Source organism: Rhinolophus sinicus, chromosome 14 (assembly GCF_057876585.1).
Source record: "Rhinolophus sinicus isolate RSI-liver-muscle chromosome 14, RSI-T2T, whole genome shotgun sequence".
Classification (NCBI taxonomy): domain Eukaryota; kingdom Metazoa; phylum Chordata; class Mammalia; order Chiroptera; family Rhinolophidae; genus Rhinolophus; species Rhinolophus sinicus.
This window is the reverse complement of record NC_142514.1, coordinates 55028429-55052796: the sequence shown is the minus strand read 5'-3', so window position 1 is coordinate 55052796 and position 24368 is coordinate 55028429. Positions and strand designations below refer to the sequence as shown.

The following is a 24368-nucleotide window of genomic DNA, read 5'->3' as shown; positions in this document are numbered from 1 at the left end:
AAATATGGACTATACCTGCCTTTATTTGACCTGCTTTTACTTATTTATAATAAGAAATGTTTGGAGAATTACTTCCCTTTCTTAAAAATAATTTTTCACTATTTAAGCATCTCAAAATAAAGAATAAATTGGCTGAAAATGAATTAAAAAAACATACCAAATAAATTGATATAAAGTGGATAAAAATGATTAAAGATGCCTTAAAGTTTGGAAAACTACCTCAGATACACAAAAATTATCAATTTGTGAAAATTCCAAGACTCAAATATACCTGAAAAATGTAATTATTGATTTTAACTTTGGTGCTTTTTAATCATTAAAGTAATACATGTTGATTAAGCTTTCAAATAATATAAAGATATATAAAATGCAAAATGATATCTCCCCGATAATCTAAATCCCCATGGCAACCTCATGTTCAAAGTCTTCCAGCATCCCTGATTTTATCAAAATCCATTATGTAAATTACTTAAAATAAATGTATGATTATACAACATGGATCTTTTTATGTCAGGTTGAATAGATTCACACTATTCTTTGTGAAGCCTGGTGAGAATCTATTATAAGAACAAAGCAAAATATAATTAAACATTCTCCTATTGGTGGACTTGATAGGTTCAACTAAATTTGTTGTACATATGTGTCTCTCTGTGTGTGTATGTATATGTCCTTATACATTTACATCAGTGTACTTGTGTAGTTATCTTGGGAGGATTTATTCCTACACGTTGAATTCCTAGGAGAAAATAAGCTGAATAAAGTCTTTAGGTCAGTGTCTGTTTGGTACCTTGGTATTATATTATCAAGGAATATTATAACACTTGGATGGGCAAAATTAATATGAAAAAAAATGCTAACACCCCATTGTTAAGTGGACTATCCAACCCTGCTTCAAAGTAAACACTTCAAACTTCTTGATTCTAAATTTTTAATTATAGTGGTTCCCCAAAGATTTAATGGATTTTTGAGGAAAAATCCCAGAAGTACTATAAAAAATGCCATCACTGTATATTTTGTTTAAAACATGGTTAAATAAGGTTAGAAATTAATGAAATTTTAATTTGCAATGGATACTACAAAATGCCATTTTTCAACAGATTGGAATATTTTGAGTTTGCCCACTGATAACCAGTTATGTTTGCATGTAATGTTAATCATACAGTATTGTCTTTAATTTTGGGTTACTTTGAGTAACCACTTCTGTTTCACTGGTTCTTATGTCAATGAAATGTGATTACAGGGCAAGAAGGCAGTGATGAAGTTCAGGAACTCCAAGGACAATTCACAGGGAATGAATCGATACCAACTTCTTAACAGTTACATGCCTATTCCTCCTTCACCTCCTCCTCGCAATGGAAAAATCACATGGGAAAACAGACCTGAAACATGGAGAAGGAGAAGATTTCGTCCAACCACTGCTCCAAATGGCTTAGAACCTCTCTTTACCAGGGTGATTATGGAGTCAAATTTTCTTTTATTAATTTATCACAGAATACATTGCATTATTAAATTTCTAGATATGCAGTTAAAGAATCTAGGGAAATAAAAAGCAAAATGCCTTGCATAAAGAAATATAATAATTTTATAAATGTAATTATAAGCTTGAATGAATCTGAAATCAAATATTTGAGTAGTTACGTTCAATAACTAATTTATCAAAATTGATAAAAAAACAGAATCCAGAGAATCTTGTGGTCAGATTTAGTTTGTACTATACCCGTTTTCAAATTATTTATTTCCTTTAATTTGCCCATTTAATCACATGGCAGAAGTATTTTGACATTTAATTTATGAAAATTCAGGGACTTTATTTAACAAAAATCATAATATAGCATATAAAGTGTCCTATTAAAGATTACTTTTAATGATTTTTGGCAAATTGCTATATAATATTTAGAAAAAAATTTCAATATTCTTCAAAAATATTGTCATTTGTTGTACTTATTTCCTCAAAATACTGATAAATAGTTCTAAAGCCAGTCAAACTTTATACAGATACAGACTAATATGAAGGTGAAGGATCTCTTAATTTTTATTGCGTAAACATAAAACAAGTGGTAATTATATATAACATTTGTGATTATTAGCAGGTAGCTGGGTCAACATTTCACTGATTGAGAATCAGGGAGTGAAGTATCAGCATGCACATAGACTGCTTCCTGCTCTTCAAAACCAATCTCACTCTTTTGTTTTTCTTATTACTTTTGTGGTAAATTTGGTACACAAGATTATATGTCTATTTCAGAAGTACAACATTATAATTTGATATTTGTATATACTACATAGTGTTCACCATTATAAGTCTAGTTACCATCCATCACCATACTATCGCTCTCCTTCACCCATTTCACCCTCCTCCCAATGCCCACCAATCTATTTTCTATATCTATGAGTTTGTGTGTTGTTTTGTTTGTTTTGTTTTTTTAGATTCCTCATATAAATGAAATTATATGGTATTTGTCTTTCTCTGTGTTACTTATTTCACTTAGCATAATATCCTCTAGTTCCATCCATGTTGCTACAAATGGCAAGTTGACTTCCTTTTTAGCATTCCATTGTATGGATGTATCACATCTTTTTTATCTATTTGTCCATCTATTGGCACTTAGGTTGTTACCATATCTCAGCTATTGTAAATAATGCTGCAGTGAACATAGGGGTGCATATTTCTGTTCGAATTAGTGTTTTTGTATCCTTCAGATATATACCCAGAAGTAACATAGCTGGGTCATATGGTAGTTCTATTCTTAATTTTTTGAGGAATATTCATACAGTTTTCCATAGTGGCTGCACCAGTTTACATTCCACAGCCTCTCCAACACTTGTTATTTCTTGTCTTTTTGATAATAGCCATCCTAACAGGTGTGAAGTGATGTCTCATGGTGGTTTTGATTTGCATTTCCTGATAATTAGTGATGTTGAACATATTTTCTTGTGCATGTTGGCCATCTGTATGTCCTCTTTGGAAAAATATCTGTTTAGATCCTCTGCCCATTTTTTAAATTGGGTTGTTTGTTTTTATGGTGTTGTGTTGTTTGAGTTATTTATATATTTTAGACATTAACCACTTATCAGATATATGATTTGCAAGTATCTTCTCCCATTCAATAGGTTGTCTTTTTGTTTTGTTGATGGTTTCCTTTGCTATACAGAAACTGTTTAGTTTGATGTAATCCTTTTGTTTATTTTTGCTTTTGTTTCTCTTGCCTTTGGAGTCCTAGTCAAAAAAACATAGGTACTGTGTTTCCCCAAAAATAAGACCTAGCTGGACAATCAGCTCTAATGCGTCTTTTGGAGCAAAAATTAATATAAGACCCGGTCTTATTTTGTAATAAGACTGGCTCTTATATAATATAATATATAATATAATGTAAAATGTAATATAATATAATGCCCACTATTATATTATCTTATCTATTCTATTCTATTCTATTCTATTCTATTCTATTCTATTCTATTCTATTCTATTCTATTCTATTCTAAAGTTTAAATGTCTCATAAACCATAAGAATACACATATTACATATATAATATAATATAAGACCAAGTCTTATATTAATTTTTGCTCCAAAAGACGCATTAGAGCTGATTGTCCAACTAGGTTTTATTTTTGGGGAAACAAGGTAAGACAAAGAACTTGTCAAGGAGCTTACCGCCGATGTCTTTTTTGCTAGGAATTTTATGGTTTCAGGTCTTAGATTCAAGTCTTTAATCCATTTTGAGTTAATTTTTGTATATGGTGTAAGATAGTGGTTTAGTTTCATTTTTTTGCATGTGGCTGTCCAGTTTTCCTAGCACCATTTATTGAATAAATTGTCCTTTCCCTATTGTATGTTCTTAGCTCCTTTGTCATAAATTAGTTGTCCATATACGCACAGGTTTATTTCTGGGATCTATATTCTGTTCCTCCGATGTGTCTCTGTTTTTATGTCAGTAACATACTGTTTTGATTTCTACTGCTTTGTAGTATAGTTTGAAACCAGAAAGCATGGTATCTTCAGCTTTGTTCTTTCTCAAAATTGCTTTGGCTATTTGGAGTCTTTTGTGGTTTCACACAGATTTTAGAATTATTTGTCCTAGTTCTGTGAAAAATTTCATTAAAACCAACCTCACTCTTAAGTGCTTTCTTTATCTCTTGTCTGCATCTCACTTCCAGCATCTATCCTTACCAATAAACTTGGGACTATGCTTGCTCAGATTTCCTCCTTTCCTTTCTATTTTCACCTATTCTCTTATTTTCTTCCTTTGTTGTGGTCCCTGTTAGAGCATTGTATCCTCTGCCCTGTGTTCTCGATCTTATCCTTTTCCACCACCTATGGCACCTAACATAGTCTGTCATTCTCCTCTCTAATTTGTATTTTCATTCTGTTTCTAATATTCATCTCTGTCTCTCAACATACCCAGGCCTTATATACCAAGTCCTTTCCTCACGTTTTGTAACCTTTGACTTCTGTTTTTTTCTACTGCCAAGCTCTCGAAGAGAGTAGTTTACTGTAGTTTAATCTAATAAACAATCCAGGCAACTCAGCTTATAACAACAAAGGTTTATTTCTTGTTCTCACTGTTATCTGTTGTTGGCCAGCTGCAATTCTGGGACTCATACTAGAGGAGTAGTCCCTGTCTGGGGTATGTTGGCCTCGTGGACAGTGGAACCGTGGAATACTTTTAAGATTCCACTCAGAAGTGACACATAACACTTGCACTTGAACTCCATTACCAAGCCTGCCACCAGTGGAGTGGGAAGCATAATCCTCTCACAGAGAGGGGCCGTGAATGTTTGGAGCAATAATAGAATCTACCCCGTCTACTAACTGACTTTTGAACCCTTTGCCTGCTGCCATCAGTCTCCACCAGGATAACAAACATGCTGTCTTGAAGGATGTGCCTCCACACCCTTTTTTACACCCCCACCCCAGCAAATACTCATCATCCTCATCAGTGACTTCCTCATCATCCTCACTGGTGGCAGCATTTGATTTTCTGATGTTAAAATATATTCCTGAGATAAACTCTACCTGGTCATACTTTTAAAATAAAAAGCTTCAATGTCTCATAAACCGTAAGAACACACATATATAAAATCTACATGTGCACATGTGCAAGTTAAACAGTAATAATCAAGTAACACCCACGTTCACATTACAACTTCTTAACAAAGTAGAACACTTGTCATGAGTCCCCTGTTCCTGCCCCATCATATCCCCTATGGCTCCCTTGAGCAACTACCCGTACTGATATCTGTTAACTGAGTCCCTGCTTTTCTTTGGAGTTCAATCACGTAGATGCATAAAACTTCAGAAATAAGCTCAAACCTAGCATTTTAATGAAAGGATAATATTTTCAGGAGAAAATAAGCTGAATAGGGTCTTTGGGTCACAGTCTGGGCTTGGTTTTTTGATGGTTTTAAGAGCACCTTCTAAGGAAGTGAGAGAGACCCAGTCACGAATGTGTCCTAGGAAAATGGGGTTCCCCAGAGTCAGGGCATCTAGTGAGGTCCTAGTGTGGGCCAGCCATTGGACATCCAACAAGAATAGGGTCAGGTGAATGAGCTTGTGTAGATGGGCACAGAGGAGAGAGCAGGAACTTCTCCATCCTGTGTTCTTGACAAGGGAAGCCACAGATAAGCAGTTGAGGTAGCTACCCCTGGGTATTCGGCACTGCATCCTGGCTTTGGCAGATCTTAGCACGTCTGTCTCTTGAGTCACAATCTGACTTGGTCTTAAAAACAGCAACGATTTTTGTTCTCTCTCTTTGGAATCCCTATTTTGGGAATGTTGGAGCTACTAGCCTAATGCTCTAATATTCTTAGTTTTTCTCTCCTATTTTCTGCTACTTTGTCTTTTTATTCTACTTGCTGGGAGTTATCTTCAATTTTATCTTCCACACATACTGCTGATTTTTTTTTCTTCTGCTGCCTTATTTTAATTCTAAGAACTCCCTTTGTGTTCACTGAATGTTACTCTTAAAAAGCATCTTATTCTTGTTCTGTATAGTTTTGATTCTTTGGTATTTGTAGAGACTTGCTTTGTGGGCTAATATATGTTCAGTTTTTGTAAAGAATGGATTCTCTAAATGTTGAGATTAGCATTCTATAAATGCCCAATAAATAAGAGATGTAAATTATGTTATTCATACTTTTACATTCTTGGCATTTTTTGAATCTGTGTGATTTCTTAGTTTCTGAGTTCTAATGATAATTTATTCTCTGTAATTGTAGATTTGTCAATTTCTCCTTGTTTTATAAATGTCAAGTTCTGTTTTGTAAATGTTGAGAATACCTTGTTATATGCTCTCAGATTTAGGATTACGCAGTTTTACTGGTGAACTGATTCTTTATCAGTAAAAAAAAAAAAATCCTATTTGTTAGTTTTATTTTTGGCTTTAAACTCTATTTTGGCCAATAGTTCTTTTTCTTTTCGTTAGATTACTATTTTATTTCTTATTTTCTTTAGATTAGTATTTAATATATATTCCTTTAACTTTCAGCCTTTGATGTTTTTACATTTAAGATTTAGGCTTTAAATGTGTATTTATGCAGCATATGGGTGCTCTGTATTTATTTCAAGCTGAGAATCTCTTTCTTTAATAAGAGAGTTTAGTCCAATTACATTTATTTTGGTTAGTAGTATATTTAGACTTACTTCTACCATCTTAGTTTGTATTTTCTACTTACCACAATTTTAATTTGATAGCAGTATTTTAGGCTTTTATTGACTTTTCCTTGAAAGTTCCCTATTTTTCCTTCCATAACATTATTTTCATGCTTCTTTGCTATCTCCTTTTATCTCTTATCTTCTTCCTTCGTGTCTCTTCTTGATCTCTACCTCTAAATAAGGTCATCACCATAGGCTTAGACTTTGACACTTGTTTTTTTTGTTGTTGCTGTTGTTTTTGTTCAAGATGTAGTCATCTTCCCACACGGCTTTGGTAGCTTTCCAGATGTCCCTTGGGTTTGTCATCAGCTCCTGGGTCCTGGGGTATAAAATAAAATTGGCAGAGTGGAGTGAGTCATGTAATTTTCTTTAAAAAAAATTTTTTATTAGTTTCAGTTGTACAAAGCAACATAATAGTTAGACATTTAAACTCCTCATAAAGTGATAACCCACCTTCCCAAGCTATAACCCCTCTGACATCTTATATAGCTGTTACAATACCATCAACTATTTTTCCTATGTTGTACTCCACATCCCATGACTACATATAACCTATTTATTTAGTTATAGCTGACATTCAATATTATTCTACTTCAGCTCTTCAGGTGTATAGCGCATTGGTCAGGCATCTACACAATCTATGATGTGATCCCCCAGATAAGTCCAGTGCCTATCTGGAACCTTACATGATCTTTACAACATTGTTGATTTTATTCCCCATACTGTATTAACTACCAATTTTTACTTCTTAATGCCTTCACCTTCTTCACCCTGCCCCCAACCCCATTCCCATCTATCACCCTGATAGATTTAGTACCTATCTGTCACCACACCTAGTTTTTACAAAATTATTGACTATATTCCTTATGCTGTATCCTACACCCTCAAGACTACTGTATAATAACCAGTTTGTACTTCTTAATCCCTTCCTCTTTCCCCCATCCTTAACCTCCCTCCCATCTTAAAGAAGTCCCTCTAAGAATTATCTTAATACTGGTTTGGTGGTCAGCTTTTTCTTATCTGGGAAGCTCCTTATCTGTCCTTCAATTCTAAGTGACAATCTTCCTGGGTAGAGCAATCTTGGTTGTACGTCATTGCTTTTCATCACTTGGAATATTTCCTGCCATTCCTTTATTGCCTGCAAAGTTTCTGTTGAGAAATCAGCTGACAGTCTTATGGGGGCACCCTTGTAGGTAAGTGACTGCTTTTCTTTTGCTGCTGCTAAGGTTATCTCTTTATATATAACCTTTGGCATTTTAATTATGATATGTCTTGGTGTTGGCCTCTTTGAGTTTTTCTTGTTTGGGACTCTCTGTGCTTCTTGGGCTTGTATGTCCATTTCCTTCACCAGGCTAGGGAAGCTTTCGGCCATTATTTCTTCAAATAGGTTTTCAATTCCTTGCTCTCTCTCTTCTCCTTCTGGTACCCCTATAATGTGAATGTTGGTATGCTTGATATTGTCCCAGATGCCCCTTAAACTCCTCAATTTTTTGGATTCTTTTTTCTTTTTGCTGTTCTGGTTGGGTGTTTTCTGCTACCTTATCTTCTACATCACTGGTTGGATCCTCTGCTTCATCTAATCTACTGTTTATCTCCTGTAATATATTCTTTGTTTCCATTATTGTATCCTTTATTTCTGACTGGTTCTTTTTTATGGTTTCCATCTCCATTTTTATGCCTCCTATCTCTCTGTTGAAGTTCTCCCTGAGATCACTGAGCATTTTTACAACCAGTGTTTGGAATTCTGCATCTGATAGATTGCTTATCTCTGTTTTGCTTAGTTCTTTTTCTGGAGCTTTATTCTGTTCTTTTATTTGAGACATATTTCTTTATCTCTCCTATTTGGCTCCCTCCCTGTGTTTGTTTTTATGTATTAGGTAGGGCTGCTATGTCTTCTGATCTTAGTAGAGTGACCTTATGTAGTAGGTGTGCTGTGGGGTTCACTGGCGCAGTCTTTCTGATCACCAGAGCCATGCACTCCTGGTGTGTCCCTTGTGTGGGTTGTGTGTGTGCTCCTCTTGTAGTTGAGCCTTGGTTGATAATTGCACATCAATGTGAGGAACTGAACCTTGGGCTCACTGATTGTGAGGACTGGCCTTGACTACAGTGGAAGAGTTGTTGTGCAGGGTTGATCCTACAGAGCAGGATCTGCCCCAGCAGAACTCTGATGCCTGCCTAAGCTGCCCCTTGGGTTTGTCATACTTGGAGGTGGCTGGTGATGCTCCAGCTCATTTTGAAGTTGATCACTGGGGGCGCCAGCTCTAGGACCACTTTGGAAGAGATCTGCTATAGGTCTACTTCAGCCACAGCCTGTGCTCCACCTGGGGCCACCCAGCAGAAGCCAGAAAGAAATCTGCAGATGGCTGCTACCCATGCAGTGCTTGGAAGCTCCTTTGAGAGGCCAAGCCATGGACCATGGCTGGTTGCCACTATTGCTGCCTTAGGGCTACTTAGCCAGAGGTATAGGACATGCTCAAGCCAGATGCTGCTAGTCTGGGTCCTGCAAACTTTTGAGAGACCGTAGGAAAGTGCAGCTGAGCCCAAGGCAGGGGGTCTACATGAGAAAGACACTGAAAATGGCCTGGGTGTGCCTGAAAGTTGGGCAGGGCCAGGTCTCAAATCACCAGGGTGTGGCGAACGAACAGCAGAGATTCAGAAATGGCTGCCACCTGTGTTCATGTGCTGGAAGGGGGAGGGCTCAATAAAGAAACAATGGCCTCTGCTAGCTCCATCCAGGATAAAGCCACCTCTCCAGCCCCCATCCTAAGCCAGATAACTCCATTCCCCACCATTTGTCCCTGCCGCCTTTCCAGCTGCTGCCCCGGTGCTGGAGCTCAGAGCAAGTGATTCCATTGGTGGGTAAGTCCACATGCGCAGTCCCTTTAATGGAGTGCCTGGGAGTGCAGCCGCACTCAGTCTCACTCAATCACAATCTCTGCTGTTTTTCAGAACCAAAAATTATGGGGACTTCTCTCCCTGGCACTGGAACCCTGGGCTGCGGTAGAGCTGGTATCTCTCACTCCTTTAGGGCATGGGGGGACACCCACAGCCGATATAGCCCTCCCAATCTTTGATGGTCACACATAGGTGTGGGACCAGCCCACTCCTCGTCTCTGACCTTCCTACCAGTCTAGAGGTAGCTTCTTCTGCATGTCCTTAGTTGAAAGGCTTCAGTTCAGCTTGATTTTAGGCGATTCTTGATAATGATTGTTTTGTAGATTAGTTGTAATTTTGATATGATTGTGAGAGAATATAAATGCCACATTTACCTACCGGGCCATCTTGGTTGTTTTCTCATGTACTTTTAGTACTTGGATTTATTTTATTCTGACCTGGAAATGATTCATTTAAGGAGAGGTCACTCTCATGACTAATTCACACGTTACATTCCCTCTTTTATTTTATGAGTACCACTCCAAAGCATCCTTTAAATGCTCTTAAAAGGAAAGAAAGAGGAAGAGGCAAAAACGTATGGCTTGCTGGTGGTCCACCACCTGCTCCTCTATGAATGTGTAGAACGTGGTCCTTGGCTTCTGTGGTCTGTGTCTCAGGATGATTCTTGGAGCCAAATGACAAGGCGCAGTATATCTCACAGCCCAACACGTTGCTTCTGTGCCCTGTTTTTCATTTCATTTTGTTCTAGGACCCGCAGAGCTTTATACTGCTTTTATAGACTCTATGCGACTAGTTAGATTTTTCTCTGAGGTTTACCTCACCCATCTGCAGGTTTTTGTGTGCTCACTCAAGATTGCTGGTCACCTACTCTCTACAGCAGCCTACTGAAAATGTGGATGGCCCCATAAAAGGTAGTTATAAATGTGAAAATGCAGGCTTTCAAATAAAGACCTACTTAAACATTATGCATATCAATTTAAAAAAAAGGTCAGGTTTGTTATAATTTTTTATGTGATTTGTGAAAAAGAGGGTAAAGAGGTTCTTCAGGTATGGAGTAATCTGAGGCTTTCTCCGTATCTGACTGAGACTGTTTATCCACCTCCTGGACTCCAAATGAGCACTGTGTAATTACAGATGCCTGATTGGGAGGTCCTACTGCCCCTCAAATTTGACATGGTTGCAATTTAGACCAACTTCTCCATTCAATTGCTTTATTTCTCATAAAGCATGACCTTTTCTCCAGTAATTTGGACTCACAAGCTAGGATTCCTTCTTCTTTCTCCATCACATATCAAATTAATTGCTATGTCCTCTAGATCAGAGATGTCCAATAGAAATGTAATGCGGCCACATATGCAATTTTAAGTTTCTAATAACTACATTTAAAAAGGTAAAAGAAACATTTCAAATTCATTTTAATAATATATTTTATTTAATCAAGTACATCCATAATGTTATCATTTCGACATGTAATCAATAAAAAAGATTTTAATGAGGTGTTGTACATTTTTTATACCAAGTCTTTATATTCAGTAAGTATTTTATATTTACAGTACTTCTTATATGAGCCACTTTTCAAGTGCCCAGCAGTCAAATGTGGCAAATGGTTATTGTCTTAGCACAGCTCTAGCACCTGAACAATAGCTCACGTGTCTGATAATTCTTTTCCATTCTCACTGCTATATCTGCAGTTCAAAGGCTTGCTACCTAACTTTTAACCAAGCTATTACAGTCATCTATATACTTATGTTTTGCCTCTAAATCAACAAATAGCTCAAGTTAGCTTTTATTGATGATGGCAAACACTATGCTATGTGCCCAGGCTACTAAGTAAGGTGCATAAGACCAAATCCTTGTTCTCAGAAAGATTGCAGTTTAGCAAAATTGAGAAATGTCTTTCCTTATCTGTAAAGTGGACATAATATTAGGACTTATCTTTTAGGTTATGTTTTATGTTTGTTTCCTATTGTTGTCTTAAAATTAATTAGATGAGACCGTTCTTTCATTGCTCCAAGATAAATTTACTCTCTCAGGAAGGTTCCATAGTTTAATGATGTACTTTTTGATAAAAATAAATGTTAAAATAAAGCATCATTTGTTAATTTATAAAAAACAAAGATTGAGAAATGTCTACAATTAACCATGATACATTGTGGTGAGTACTATCATAGTGGTATAAAAGAAGAAAAGCACAATGGGAACACAGGTGAAGGAAATATCAGTTCTGAATGAGGAGATTGGAGAGTGCTTCAGAAAGAAGGTGGCATTTAGAATGGGGGGGGCTTTGAAACATGAGTGGGAAGTTTGCAAAAAGAATCAGGGAGCAGAGGGTGAAAAGGCAGGAAGGGGGAAAAGAGTCAGCTGAGTCCATTTCATTATTAGTAGATTCTGCATAATGATGTTCAATTAAACTTTGTAGAATTAGGTTTCAACCTGCGCCTCCCTGCTTAAAACTTCCACTAGTTCCTCTTTCTTCATGAAAGCAGGTATATTCTTCTGCCTGGCTGTTTTAAAATGTAAATTTTGTTGTTATTCAGGCATATTGAGAGCAGGAGATGATTGCCATTGAAGAGACAGTTTCTCATAGCTCCCAAGAGGAGGGGGTGTCTCACGTATGTTAGTCAGAGTTCCATCCAGAACAATGTTTGACCATAGATTTGGGCACCACGGCCCAGCTAAGTTGATAGATAAAATTAACCATGACACCATGTCACATAGGACAATACAGGAAAGCACCAGGGTAGGTCAGGAGGCTGAGGTTGTGGTGTCTGAGAAAATGAACAGGAGAGGCAGGTAAGCAGAAGGCTTAGGGTTGGATAGTATGAATAATTTTGGCAGGCTCTGGGGCGTAAGGGCCATCCTGAGTTGTCTGGAATCTGATCCAGTGGTGCTTAGGGTGGGGGAATATTGGCTCAAGAGTTCAAGAGCCAGATAGCAGAGGGCGAGGGTGGATGTGGGCTCTGGACTGGTTTGTTCATGAAAAGTGCTCTCCCAGGCAATTCATTTACCATCTCTAGGAACTGGTTAGTCCTGGAAAGGGTAGTCTCCCCCAGGGTCAGTTAGCCACACATTTCAAAAGAAAGACTAAAAGAGACGCTTAGTACACTGGCACTCAAGAGCTTTCAGGTCGGGACTTCCTTCCAGCTCTCTCTGCTCCTACCCGAGCCAAACGGCGCTCCTCCCTGCACCCTCCTGGGTTGCTCCGCCGCTTCCCCACCTCTGAGCTACGTTCTTCATGACTTTCTGCGAGGATTCACCCACTTGCAAATCATCTATATATTTTTTCTCATTTAATTGCGTGCTATCCTGTTTTTGCCTTTTATTAACTTTTAGTAAAATAGGTAAATTTATATTGCATGATGACAGCAATGATTATACCCTTTATTTAATGAAACTTTATTAAGTGCTGGGAGTTTTGTTCAGTGTTTTACATACATTTTCTCATTTAAAACATACAATAAACCCAAGAAAGAGATAAAATAATTTCTTCAAATTCAAAATAAGGAAACTGAGGCAAGAAGAGTTAAATAACCTGCCCAAGGTCACATAACGAGTTAGTGGCTAACTAAATATACACCCCAGTAGACTGAAACTTACAGCCAGCATTTGTAATCCTCGAATCCAAATTATATGGAATTTATTTATAAGCCTTTTTCTCTCAAATTTTTGATGATATTGTCATTGGTCAGATGTTTCTTCAACACAGACATCAATTAGCCCTCTAACTGATATTTCTGTTAAGAAGGCAAATGTCCTTTTTCTATGAATTGCCAGTGAGTGCCTGAGATATAAGAAGGATGTGTCATGATACTCACCCTTCCCAGCCCCCTTCAAAGGGTGTGTGCTCTGCAGTGTATTTCTGTACTTTGTAATAGAATTCCATCGCTTCCTTTCTTCAAAAGGACTTTGTTCCTTTTCTTCTGTCCCTTACTATATCCTACTTAGTATAAATACTCACGTATATTTATTATTCTTCTCCTAGATTATGAAACTTGTTGAGGGCAGGCATTTGATTTTATTTACATTTAATCAAGTGTTTATTAGTACTATATTCATAAAGTTATTTCTTCATTGTCTGTGTGAAAAATTAAACTCTTACTTATACTTTTTAGCTGAGGTAAATATCATAGAAATGAATTATGCCTTTCTGATATAGATCCCTATTCTCCAGCAACAAATAAAGCCTAGCAGTTAGTAGCTTTGCTAGAGAAATTGCACATTTCTTCTGTTTGACTTAATTTTTAAAATATTTTTGTCAGTTTCATTCTAGTCAGTGCATTAGCTTAGTCTTTTTTAGTCTAGGTTTTTCTCACCAGTAGACTCAGATTTGAGAATGAAAAAGGAAAACATCAGCATGATTTTAATATATAGTAATTCAACATACCTCATAGTAGGCTTGATTTATTTCAGACAAACACTTTCCTTTAAACAACGTTTTGCTTAAAATGAGCACTGCAGTTTGCTAACTACGTAACTAAAAAGGACTTTAAAAAGAGTTTGAAAATTCAATTCAGCAGTCAAAATATCTTAGCAGATGACATTGTGGAACAAAATCCTGGGAGAAAGGAAGAAGAACTATTGATGCTTCTGGGTGTCTGCAGCAGTTGGAGTTTAAGGGCAGACCTCTTTTCTACGAGGGTCAGATTTTGGGGGCATCTCACCAAAAGCCAGTTCCAGCTGGATAATTTCTAGCTCTTAACAGAGTTACTGAATTCATCCTGTTGAGGGAGATGAGGCAGCAAAGACTCATGTGTCAACTCAGCTTCCTCAAAAATCTAGAGCTCTGATACCTTCAGAGGATTGAGCTGTTTGGGGGCAGGGCAGACATAAGCACGTCATATGAGTTAGACAGTAGTAAGTAAAATGAGCAAGAGGAAAGTGAAAAGAGGAAGCATAATAACAGCAAAGGAGGGAGGAGGAGAGAACGAGTTAAAACCAGTGAGAAAGAAGAGAAAGAGAAGAGCCAAAGTGTGTAATAAGGATGCTTTTGGTTTCCTTTACAATCAGCTGCTTCCCGAATCTTTAGGATCTGAATACTCTTTCTCGGGCTCCTGTCAGAATTTTTGTTTCCTAAGGTCGTCAGAGTCAACATGGGAACCGTCTGCCACTCCTTATGGTTAGGCTTTTTATTAATCTTCATCAAGGCTTAATCATCAAAGGTGGTGTTTTGATTAACAGGACACTGTGAGTCAATTTTCATGTTCTGGTTCCAACTGAGTTGTTATAAATATGGAAAGCTTCTGCTATAGGGTGAGGTCCATCTTCCATTGCTTTTGTCTCAGTAAAGGACAGAATCTGGAATCATTAATTGTTGCATGTGTGTGTCCAGTCTGATCAATGTTTATCAGGCCCTTGCTAGGTGTCAGCACTGGCAAGATGTTGTTGGGGGCATAAAGATCTGTAAGACACTGTCCTTACCTACTGAGAGAGAAGAACATGAGGAAATCGTTTCAATGCCATGTGACTCATCCAGTTATGGAAGTCTGGAGATTAAAAACAGGTTGATAGTGTTTGTGCCACTGCCACTCCAGCTCTGTTGCTGGACCTTCAAATGTAACACAAAAAACCACAATAACTGAGAGACAGTAGGAGTTAGAGATGGAAGACAGATTGTGTTGTCTGAAGGATGTTGGACCTCATCCCATGGATATTGGGAAGCATTGGAGGACTTTAAGCAGGAAAGTCACATGATCTACTTAGTGATAGTAGATCATTCTGATATCCAAGAGGAGGGAGATTTTGAGGGACGTCAGGCTAGAAGTGGGGAAACTAATTTAGTAGGGTAACCATTCATCTCAGCTTTCCTGGGACAGTTCAAGTTTATGCTTTTTTTCCCTAGCGTACTTATTAGTAACCCCTCTTTCACTATGTGTCCCAGTTTAGTTAATAAACTCGGTGGTTACCCTACTAACTAGAAGTTTATTGCAGTGGTCAAGGTAAGATTTTATGATGTCCAGAGTTCATCAGGGCTTGGCTAAGTGAATGGACAGGAATTGCTGCCCAAAACAATCAACAAGTACAGGCACTTTGACACCCAAGTAAATCTCTTAAATCCAACTGTCACACAGGCCTGGGCAGGGATAAAAGAGATCCTAGTGAAAATTTACTATATCAACTGAATGCTAAGTATCAAAAGTATATAATGGCTAACTGGTTAAACCACTCAATGGGCTCGCTCTTTGTCAGCTCAGATTGTGCTTGTCTGAGAAATCTGAAAAGAAATGAAAAGGAAAGTCATAAGCAATTGGTGAAGGAAGTCATAAAGATAACCCTTAGTTGTTCAGGGCCATGAGGCCTTGCTCCTGTTTTTGAAATGGAGCTGAATTTTCATAGACAGTTTTGACTCTTGCTAGAGGATAGCAGAAAGGGCCGTGAAAGCTTGTTAAAAGTTTCATCCGTCTGAGGTCATTATACCCTGGAAGATGGTAAGTATAGAGGCAATTTAGTCAACTGAAAGAAACAATTGTTCATTTCCTAGTGCACGTATTTAATCATCGGCTGTCACTTGGGCCTCCTGTTAGAACCCAGAAAAGGTTATTTGGTAGCAATAATCGGGGAATATTTCAAAAAGGAATGAAGCAACCAGACCCGGAGAAAAGAAATGTTATTCTCAGGAATACACTTTAACAGAAGAAAGAAGAATAAGAGTAAATGAAAGTGTGAAGAGCTGTCATTTCCTTTATTTTTAAGTGTTCCTCTTTCCAATTTCTCATTTTGTATGGATGAGGCAGGCCTTTCCTTCACTCTAATTCCACCATTACCTTGAATTTATGTAGTGCTTTTCTACCACAAGCTAACAGGGCTGCTTCTGAATCCATGCCACTTTAGAAAGTACTGCTTAATAAAAGGGGGATGCTCTTATTTCAACCGTCATATCATTAAATGTTCTAGTGGGAGCTTGGAGCTGGATTTGCCTTAGGCTGGTGATTTTCCATTGGGCTGCACACATGGGTGTCACAGTTCCACAGCTCCCCAGGCAAGAGGAAACATGGGATGATTTTGCAAGTAGGAGCCAGGCCTGCCATCATTGTTTTCAACTGTGACTCAGCGAGATATTTCTAATCAGCAAAGAATTATCCAGTTTGCTGATTTACCTTCATGGACCCTGATGTCCCTGAAATACTTATGTTTGGGAGCTCTGTTTGTCCACAGGCAAGACAATGTGCTTAGATTTTACATCTCAAACTTTCTCCTCTACTTACACTTTTCAGACTGTCATTTGTAGAATTTCATTTATCAGATTTACTTCCTCTGGTTTTTGCCTCAGAGAGATAGAAATGAATGAGAAAAAAAAAAAATCCTCTGAGGTGGAAGGGATGGGTTTGGAGATGGAAATATTTTAGTAGTACCTTCAGAAATTTTTCTTGCAGTTTTGTTTTTCTTTAAAAAAAAAAAAAAAAAATCATGCTTCCCGGGCATCTGTAATTCAATGAAATCAAACTCAAATAATTGTCTTGGATTCACTTAGAGTTGGTTTCTTCACATTTTTCATTTAGCTAAAATTGATTTTTAGAAAATTGAAGTAGATTAAAAGTAATGCTTGGCCTCTGTATAATTCTAAAAGCTGACAGTAATATTCTTAACCAGGCCCTTTAAAAGTCTCTCAACGAGCCATTCCTATTTCTCTGCCTCCTCCTCTTCCTTTTTCTGCTTGTCTTTCCTTGTTTTCCTCTTACGTGTTGGGGAAACACTATGGTTATTTACTAATATGAAAATAGAATATAAACTAGGAGCTAAGGCATAGGACATTTCTTTTAATCTCTGGCATTTAAGTTTATTGTTTATTTTAGAAATAATTTAAGTTGGTCAATGACAGAAAACAGTTTATGAGGTGATTTGTTTGTTGTTGTTGGATATATAGTTTGATATTTAAAAAATATAAATAATATTGGTTTTTCACTGAACTGAATGCCTCCTGTGAAACTGGATAATCCTAGGCACATAACAGACATTGTCCCTAATCTTCAGAGTGACCGTAGAAGGAACCAAATGTGTGCATCTTCCCTTCACACAGAATAATCTCAGGGAAGGATATATTGTCAGTGCTCAAGTGTAAAGATGAAGCGCTCAATTACAAAAACAATTGCTAAATCACAATCCATGTTAATTCAAATTAGAACAAAATGATGTCACCAATTTTACTTAATTAATTTGATTTGAATTTTTATTTGAGAACCAGCTAAAAGAACTAAGAACAATTTCCCCTTAACATCCTTGATGTTATGGTTGTATATACAACATACATACGCACATGCGCGCACACACACACCCACACACAAACACAAAATAAAAATGACGAATTTTTTCCAAATTCCAAGCAATTACATTAAAAACACGAAGTCAAAATGTATGTATTATAATTGTTATAGGGATTTATTTTGTAATGGGCTTCACTTTTTGTGCACTGTAAAGATTGACATTTTATAAAGGTTTTGTTGCTAGAGACATAAAAATAGCTTTTTTTCTAATTTAGGTTACAGTGTCAATCACACTCTGATTAGAAAGTAATCAGTTAATAATCCCCCTTTTTTGTTTATTCCAGGATTCAAGAAAGATTCATAAAACACCACTGCATAGTAATGCAGCTATTACAATGATCTATTTGGGGAAAAATGTGCACCTATCTTATATGCACCCAGACTTCCGGGATGAGATAAAAGTTTATCAGCAGCACTGTGGTGGGGAAAACCTTTGTGTCTACAAAGGCAAACTACTTGAAAAAGGTACACATAAAATGTGAATTCTTTTTAATTGCTTGAAGTTGATGGTATCAATAAGCTATTGTTGATATAATATCAAAATGACTTCAATCACTCTATGAAATTATGCATATCCAGGGACTTATAAACCAGCTGCCTCAAAATAAATCTAGATTTACTGCTCCATGATTGAAACTGAAGCAGCAATTACTTTTGCAGATTGTGGAAGAAAGATTCTGGAGTGATTTAACCCAGTAACAGATTAATTTTGCGATAGAGACATCTGATCATTAAAATGTCACACAAATAAACTGTCCCCCAAATTACAAGTTTATTATTTGGCTTGCCATAGTGAATTATATCATTCATTATTCTAAGAACAATACCAGATTGGCAATTTGTTCTTTAGAAGTATGTTGAGATAAAACCACAAATTCAATAAATTTCAGGGTGAATCACACCCAAATAACGTAGTGCAGAATTTGGCTACATATGATTAGTACATTTCCACTTTCATTTGATCATAAATCCATGTTTTGTAGTGTTGAGGAGGAAGAAATTTTCCTCTACATGTCTCAGCTCTAGCTGGTCTAAGAATTAAATTGACATGAGACAGATAAGTAGAAAATAACCAAACTGAAGTATGTACATATTAGGCTGGTGCAAAAGTAATTGTGGTTTAAAAAGGTTAAAAACATTGCAGGGCCGGCCCGGTGGCTCAGGCGGTTAGAGTTCCATGCTCCTAACTCCGAAGGCTGCCGGTTTGATTCCCACATGGGCCAGTGGGCTCTCAACCAGAAGGCTGCCAGTTCAATTCGAGTCCCTCAAGGGATGGTGGGCAGCGCCCCCTGCAACTAAGATTGAACACAACACCTTGAGCTGAGCTGCCGCTGAGCTCCCAGATGGCTCAGTTGGTTGGAGTGCAGGCTCTCAACCACAAGGTTGCCAGTTCAATTCCTCGAGTCCCGCAAGGGATGGTGGGCTGTGCCCCCTGCAACTAGCAACAGCAACTGGACCTGGAGCTGAGCTGCGCCCTCCACAACTAAGAGTGAAACTGAAAGGACAACAACTTGAAGCTGAACGGCACCCTCCACAACTAAGATTGAAAGGACAACAAATTGACTTGGAAAAAAGGCCTGGAAGTACACACTGTTCCCCAATAAAGTCCTGTACCCCTTCCCCAATTAAAATAAAAAAAAAATCTTAAAAAAAAATTAAAAAATTGCAAAAACTGCAATTACTTTTGCACCAACCTAATACATACAGGGATTCCATAAGAATATGGGGCACAGAGACAAATTAGGCAGTTGAGACTTACATGTCTTTCTGAACTAAGGAGAAGGGGTAGGAGTCTGGGACTTCAAAGGGTAAGGAGGTAATTCCCATAGAGATGGAAAAGCAAATGTTTAGTAAACAAATAGAAGTTTTCTGGGCCATGTAGAAAGAATGGGACACAGAATGAACTTGGATCGTTAGGCCCTGGGGAGTCTCCCCAACCACATCTAGTTCATATTATACTGTAGTGATCTATGGTGACAGTTCCCTTCCTGGAACAGGCCTTCTATCTAAATTCTGTTAGGCAGTAAGGCGGAAGGAAGGGTCAAAGGTTTTTTTTCGGAGTCTTTTGTTTCTTGAAAATAACCAGCTTAAAATAATCAATATCCCAAAGAGACATGTTTTGGGGTGGCAAACTCTGCTCCCCTTCATTAGCATAAGATCATTTTGATACTCTATATATGGTTTCACATATTGTACTGAAGTGGTTTTTGTCAATATTTAGTTCTGTGGAACAGCAATTATAAGGAAAAGTTGTTACAGGATTATATTTGTGATTTCCTTGCTTGAGAAACTCTCTTTAGAAAGTAATAGTGTTTTTACTAATGAAAAGAAATATTTATATTTGGGTTATCTTGATATAGACTTAGGGGTTAAGAGACGAGTTGGGGGCAGACATGGAGTTGTTACTTTTAACTTTTCTGTTTTCTGTCATCAAGGAAAAATGGTGATATTAATTTTAAAAAACCAAGTACTTAAAGAGAAACTATACATATTTAGGGATTAGGTATCAAAACTTTCTAACATAAGAAAGGGTCAACACTTGACTTTATAAAATATGTCAAATTTATAAAAAATAATTCTCATTAATGCTAGAAACTATTTCCCCCCATTTTATATACTTGGCTGAAATGTAATTTATTTTGTCTCATTTTATCATAGCATTTCAGAATTCCTTCCTTCCGGTTTGTAGATGACGAAAATGAGAGCAAGGCTTCCCAAGGTCACACCTGCAGCTCTGGGAAGGGTCAAGAGCAGATCCCAGCCCCCTGACTAGGTGTAGGACCTTTGCTCAGAACTATCCAGCCCCAGATAGCTATTCTTAGTAGCAAAGGTTTTACTACATTTTCATAATATGAGTGGTGTGAAACTGCTAATGAGAGTGGCATAGATACATGCACTTATGTTTTAAAAATATAACTTTTAACTATTCATTTAGAAGAATTGCTGAAATTAGCTATAGTCTAAAATTTGAATTAACATAAAACTCTTTCTGGGTCTTAGTTCACGCTTTGTTCAACAAAATGCATAGGTAATGCCTATTTGACTGCTGGAAATCACGGTACATACAAATGAAACATGAACAAAATTTCACTGACTGATTTGTTGGGAAGCGATATACACTCTGTGATGAGTGTAAAACCAAAGGTTATCAGAGAATGTTACCTGGTTAAGTGTTATTTTGCATACATACTGATCCTGGGTCTTGCCTTTTGTTATGACATAGGAAAGTCTTGAATAATAGGATGGAATAGGGACTTAAATAATTGAATTCTGTCCACACAATAATTTTGTCTCAGCTTGTCCTTGATTGCCAGGAAAGTAATTATTCAAAATTGAAAAGTTCGGTGGCTCAGAGTTGACTTGTGGTTCAGCAATCTTAGCAATTTAACTGAACTGAAAAGAATCTGCCCTTTTTACAAATCAAAGCTGTGCAAGATTCAGTGAAATGTGAATAGTTTTTTAGAAGATTTCTATTTAAAAAAAGGCGTTTAACGTTATGCTTGGAGCAGTAAACTCATTAAAAATGTGGCATTCATTAACTTGTCTTGCTCTCGCATGAAAAATAACAATAAAATTAATTATTTAGTAATGTGGGAAGTGCATCTTTTATTCTCATAGTAATTCATGGTGTCTTGTGGTTTGATTTTAGACATCAAGCCACATATTGTTTAATATGTACACCTATGAAGTTACTGAGTATTTCTCCTATTTGTAAGGAATACAGTTCTTCCCAGGCATTTTGATTTACCATGTTCATCATTTCAAGCAAGGCAATTTTTGGCTTCCTGGGTTCATGTGGATACAAAGAATAAAATGACTTTTTTTCTGGTGCTCTCGTAATCCCTTCCTTTTCAACCCCAATTCCTTGTATTTCCATCACCTGATCCTGTTGTACCTATTTGTGCATTCTGCATTACTCCCCTCCTCCCACCCCCCCATGCTTTATTCTTGTCTTTTTGTGTGCTATTTCCTTTGTCTGCAAGAGGACAACACATTCTAATTCAAAATAGCATTTTAAATTCAAATCTTACCCATCTTTTAAGATTCAGATTAAGGCTGTGAAGCTTTCTAAGCTGATTTTTATTCTGTGTTCTCTCCCTCTTGATGACTATAGCTCTTATTCTATACTTAAAACCCAAAGCATTTCATTGTATTGCCACTTATATTAACTATTTTTTATTTCTCTTTTACTTGTTACCATATATTGATTTTTTTTAAAGTTTTTACAAATACCTTTAATTGAGGTGTATCTTACATTTTATAACATTCATCCATTGTACATGTACAATTCACTGATTTTTAGGAATTTTATAGAATTTTGAAACCATTATTATAAACCAGTTTTAGAACATCTCCATCACTTCTAAAATTTCCCTTGTGCCAATTGGCAGTTAATCCTCACTCTCATAGCCAGCCTCAGGCAACCACTGACCTGCTTTCAGTCTCTGCAGATTTGCCTTTCCTGGACATTTCATATAGAAAAAATCATATAATAGGTAGCATTTTGTGTCTTGCTTCTTTCACTTAGCATAATGTTTTTGAGAGTCATCCATTTGTAGCATTTGTCAATAGTTGCTCTTATATCATTGATTATACATTTTTTATTACATGAATATACCATGTTTTATTTATTATCCATCCCCAGCTGATGGACATTTGTATTGTTTCCACTTTTAGGACTATTATACATCATGCTATTATGAAAATACAAATACAAGTTTTTGGGTAGACATCCGTTTTCATTTCTCTTGAGTAGGTTCCTAGGAAATGGCTTCTTTTTACTGAGTAGAGGTCATACTTTCCTGTTTCCTTACATGTCTTGATTTTTTGTTGAAACTGAACATCTTAGATTATGTATTAGAGCAACTGTAGATTCTGGATTCTGACTTTTCCCTCTTGACGGTTATTATTCTTGATGTTTTTGTTGTTGTTTGTTTGTTTAGTCACTTATTTGGAACAAGTCTGTGCAATTATCTCCTCTCTCCTTGGTATACAGCCAGTGATGTCTCTGCTCAGATTTTTTTAAAATTCTATTTTCATATTTTAGGCTAGTCTTTTAGAGTCATGTCTGTGTTTTCATAGTTAGTGATGATCCAGTGATTTGTCAGAGGTTATGTTCAAAAACTTTGAGCCAGTAAAAACCTCCACTTTCTGACAGTGGATCTGTTTGTGGGTGTATTAATTTCCTTGTGCTAGCATGAAAAATGTCCCCCAAGTTGGTGGCTTAAAACAATAGAAATTTATCCTCTCACAGTTCTGGAGACGAGAAGTCTAAAATCAAGGTGTAGCAGGTGCATGCTCCCTCTAAGAACTCTACGAGAGAATCTTTCCTTGCCTCTTCCAATTTTTGGTGAATCCCAGCAATCCTTGGCATTCCTTGGTTTGTAGCTCCATCATTCCAATCTCTACTTCTGTCTTTATATGTCATTCTTCCTATCTGTCTCTGTGTGTGTGCTCTCCTCTTTTGATAAGGAAATCAGTCATTGGATTTAGGACAAAACAAATCTAGGATGGTCTCATCTTGATCCTTTTACTAATTATATCTGCAAAGACCCTATTTCCAAAGAGGGTCACATTCTGAGGTTCTGGGTAGTCATGAATTTTTAGAGGGCAATGTTCAGCCCCTTCTAGTAGGTTCAGGAGTGCATTCAAGGTTCAGGCAGTTTTCAAGTTTTCTCCAACTTTGATTTTCCACCAGGCTCTCTTGTGTTTCCTTTGTTCATGGGTACAAGCTGCTAGTTGGCCAGGGATGTGTGAATAGGTTGGACTTACTCCAAACCACGCTACTTCCAGTTAGCTGAGGATATATAGAGAGCTAACTGAATGTGTGGGTGAGGGAAAATGTCCCCTTTTCATCTTTTGATTCTTGGGCTGGTTGAATAATTAAAATGAAGTATGCCAGATTAACGGGAGTAAATAAAGTCTAACATATAGGTACAAGGAATCTATACAAACTTGAGGTTCCAAAGACAGTTAGGCAAGGTGAAGTACATAGTTCATTCTGGACTAAAGAGGAGCTAGAAGTCTAGAACTTCAGAGGAAAGTGAGGCAATTCACAGAGAAATAAAAAGAGCTAATGTTCATAAGTTTGCTGGGCCATGTAGAAACAATGGGACAGAGAGAGAACTTTGATTAAATGGGTCTTGCTAGGCTCCTCCCTGTCTATCACACCTAGTTCATATTAAACTACAGTGACATATAATGATGGTTCCCTTTATTGAGCATGTCCTCTAAATTCCTTTAGGCAGTGAAGGGGAAGGTCAAAGTTTCTTCCTGAGTCTTTTGTTTCCTAAAATTAATCAGCTTAAAATAATACTTATGCCAAACAGACACATTTTGGTATGGCAAATTTTGCTCCCCTACAAATGGATTGGTGATTGCCTTACTGCCTGAATCTCCCTGTTAAATTTCTGGCTAGTATACTGGCCTGTTGCTTGCCCTAATTAGAACTACAGTTTCAGGATAGCAGACACTCTGGTCTTCCATGTTAGGTTGCCTCTGAGATTGCTACTTATTAGTGGTAATGCCACCGGCCAAGGTTTATTTATTTATTTATTTTTTG

The 24368-nt window shown here is 37.1% G+C and overlaps 1 protein-coding gene across 4 annotated transcripts in view; it reads left to right on the top strand.

The window, feature by feature from the left end:
• Positions 1 to 24368, top strand: part of ERICH3 (glutamate rich 3) — a 112275-nt gene that overhangs the window by 46117 nt on the left and 41790 nt on the right. For all 4 annotated transcript variants that reach the window (XM_088791204.1, XM_074334952.2, XM_019743774.3 and 1 more), the window contains 2 exons: positions 1241 to 1450; positions 18091 to 18271. In XM_088791204.1, the coding sequence (XP_088647330.1) occupies positions 1241 to 1450; positions 18091 to 18271 (391 nt within the window). The remainder of the gene's footprint in view (positions 1 to 1240; positions 1451 to 18090; positions 18272 to 24368) is intronic.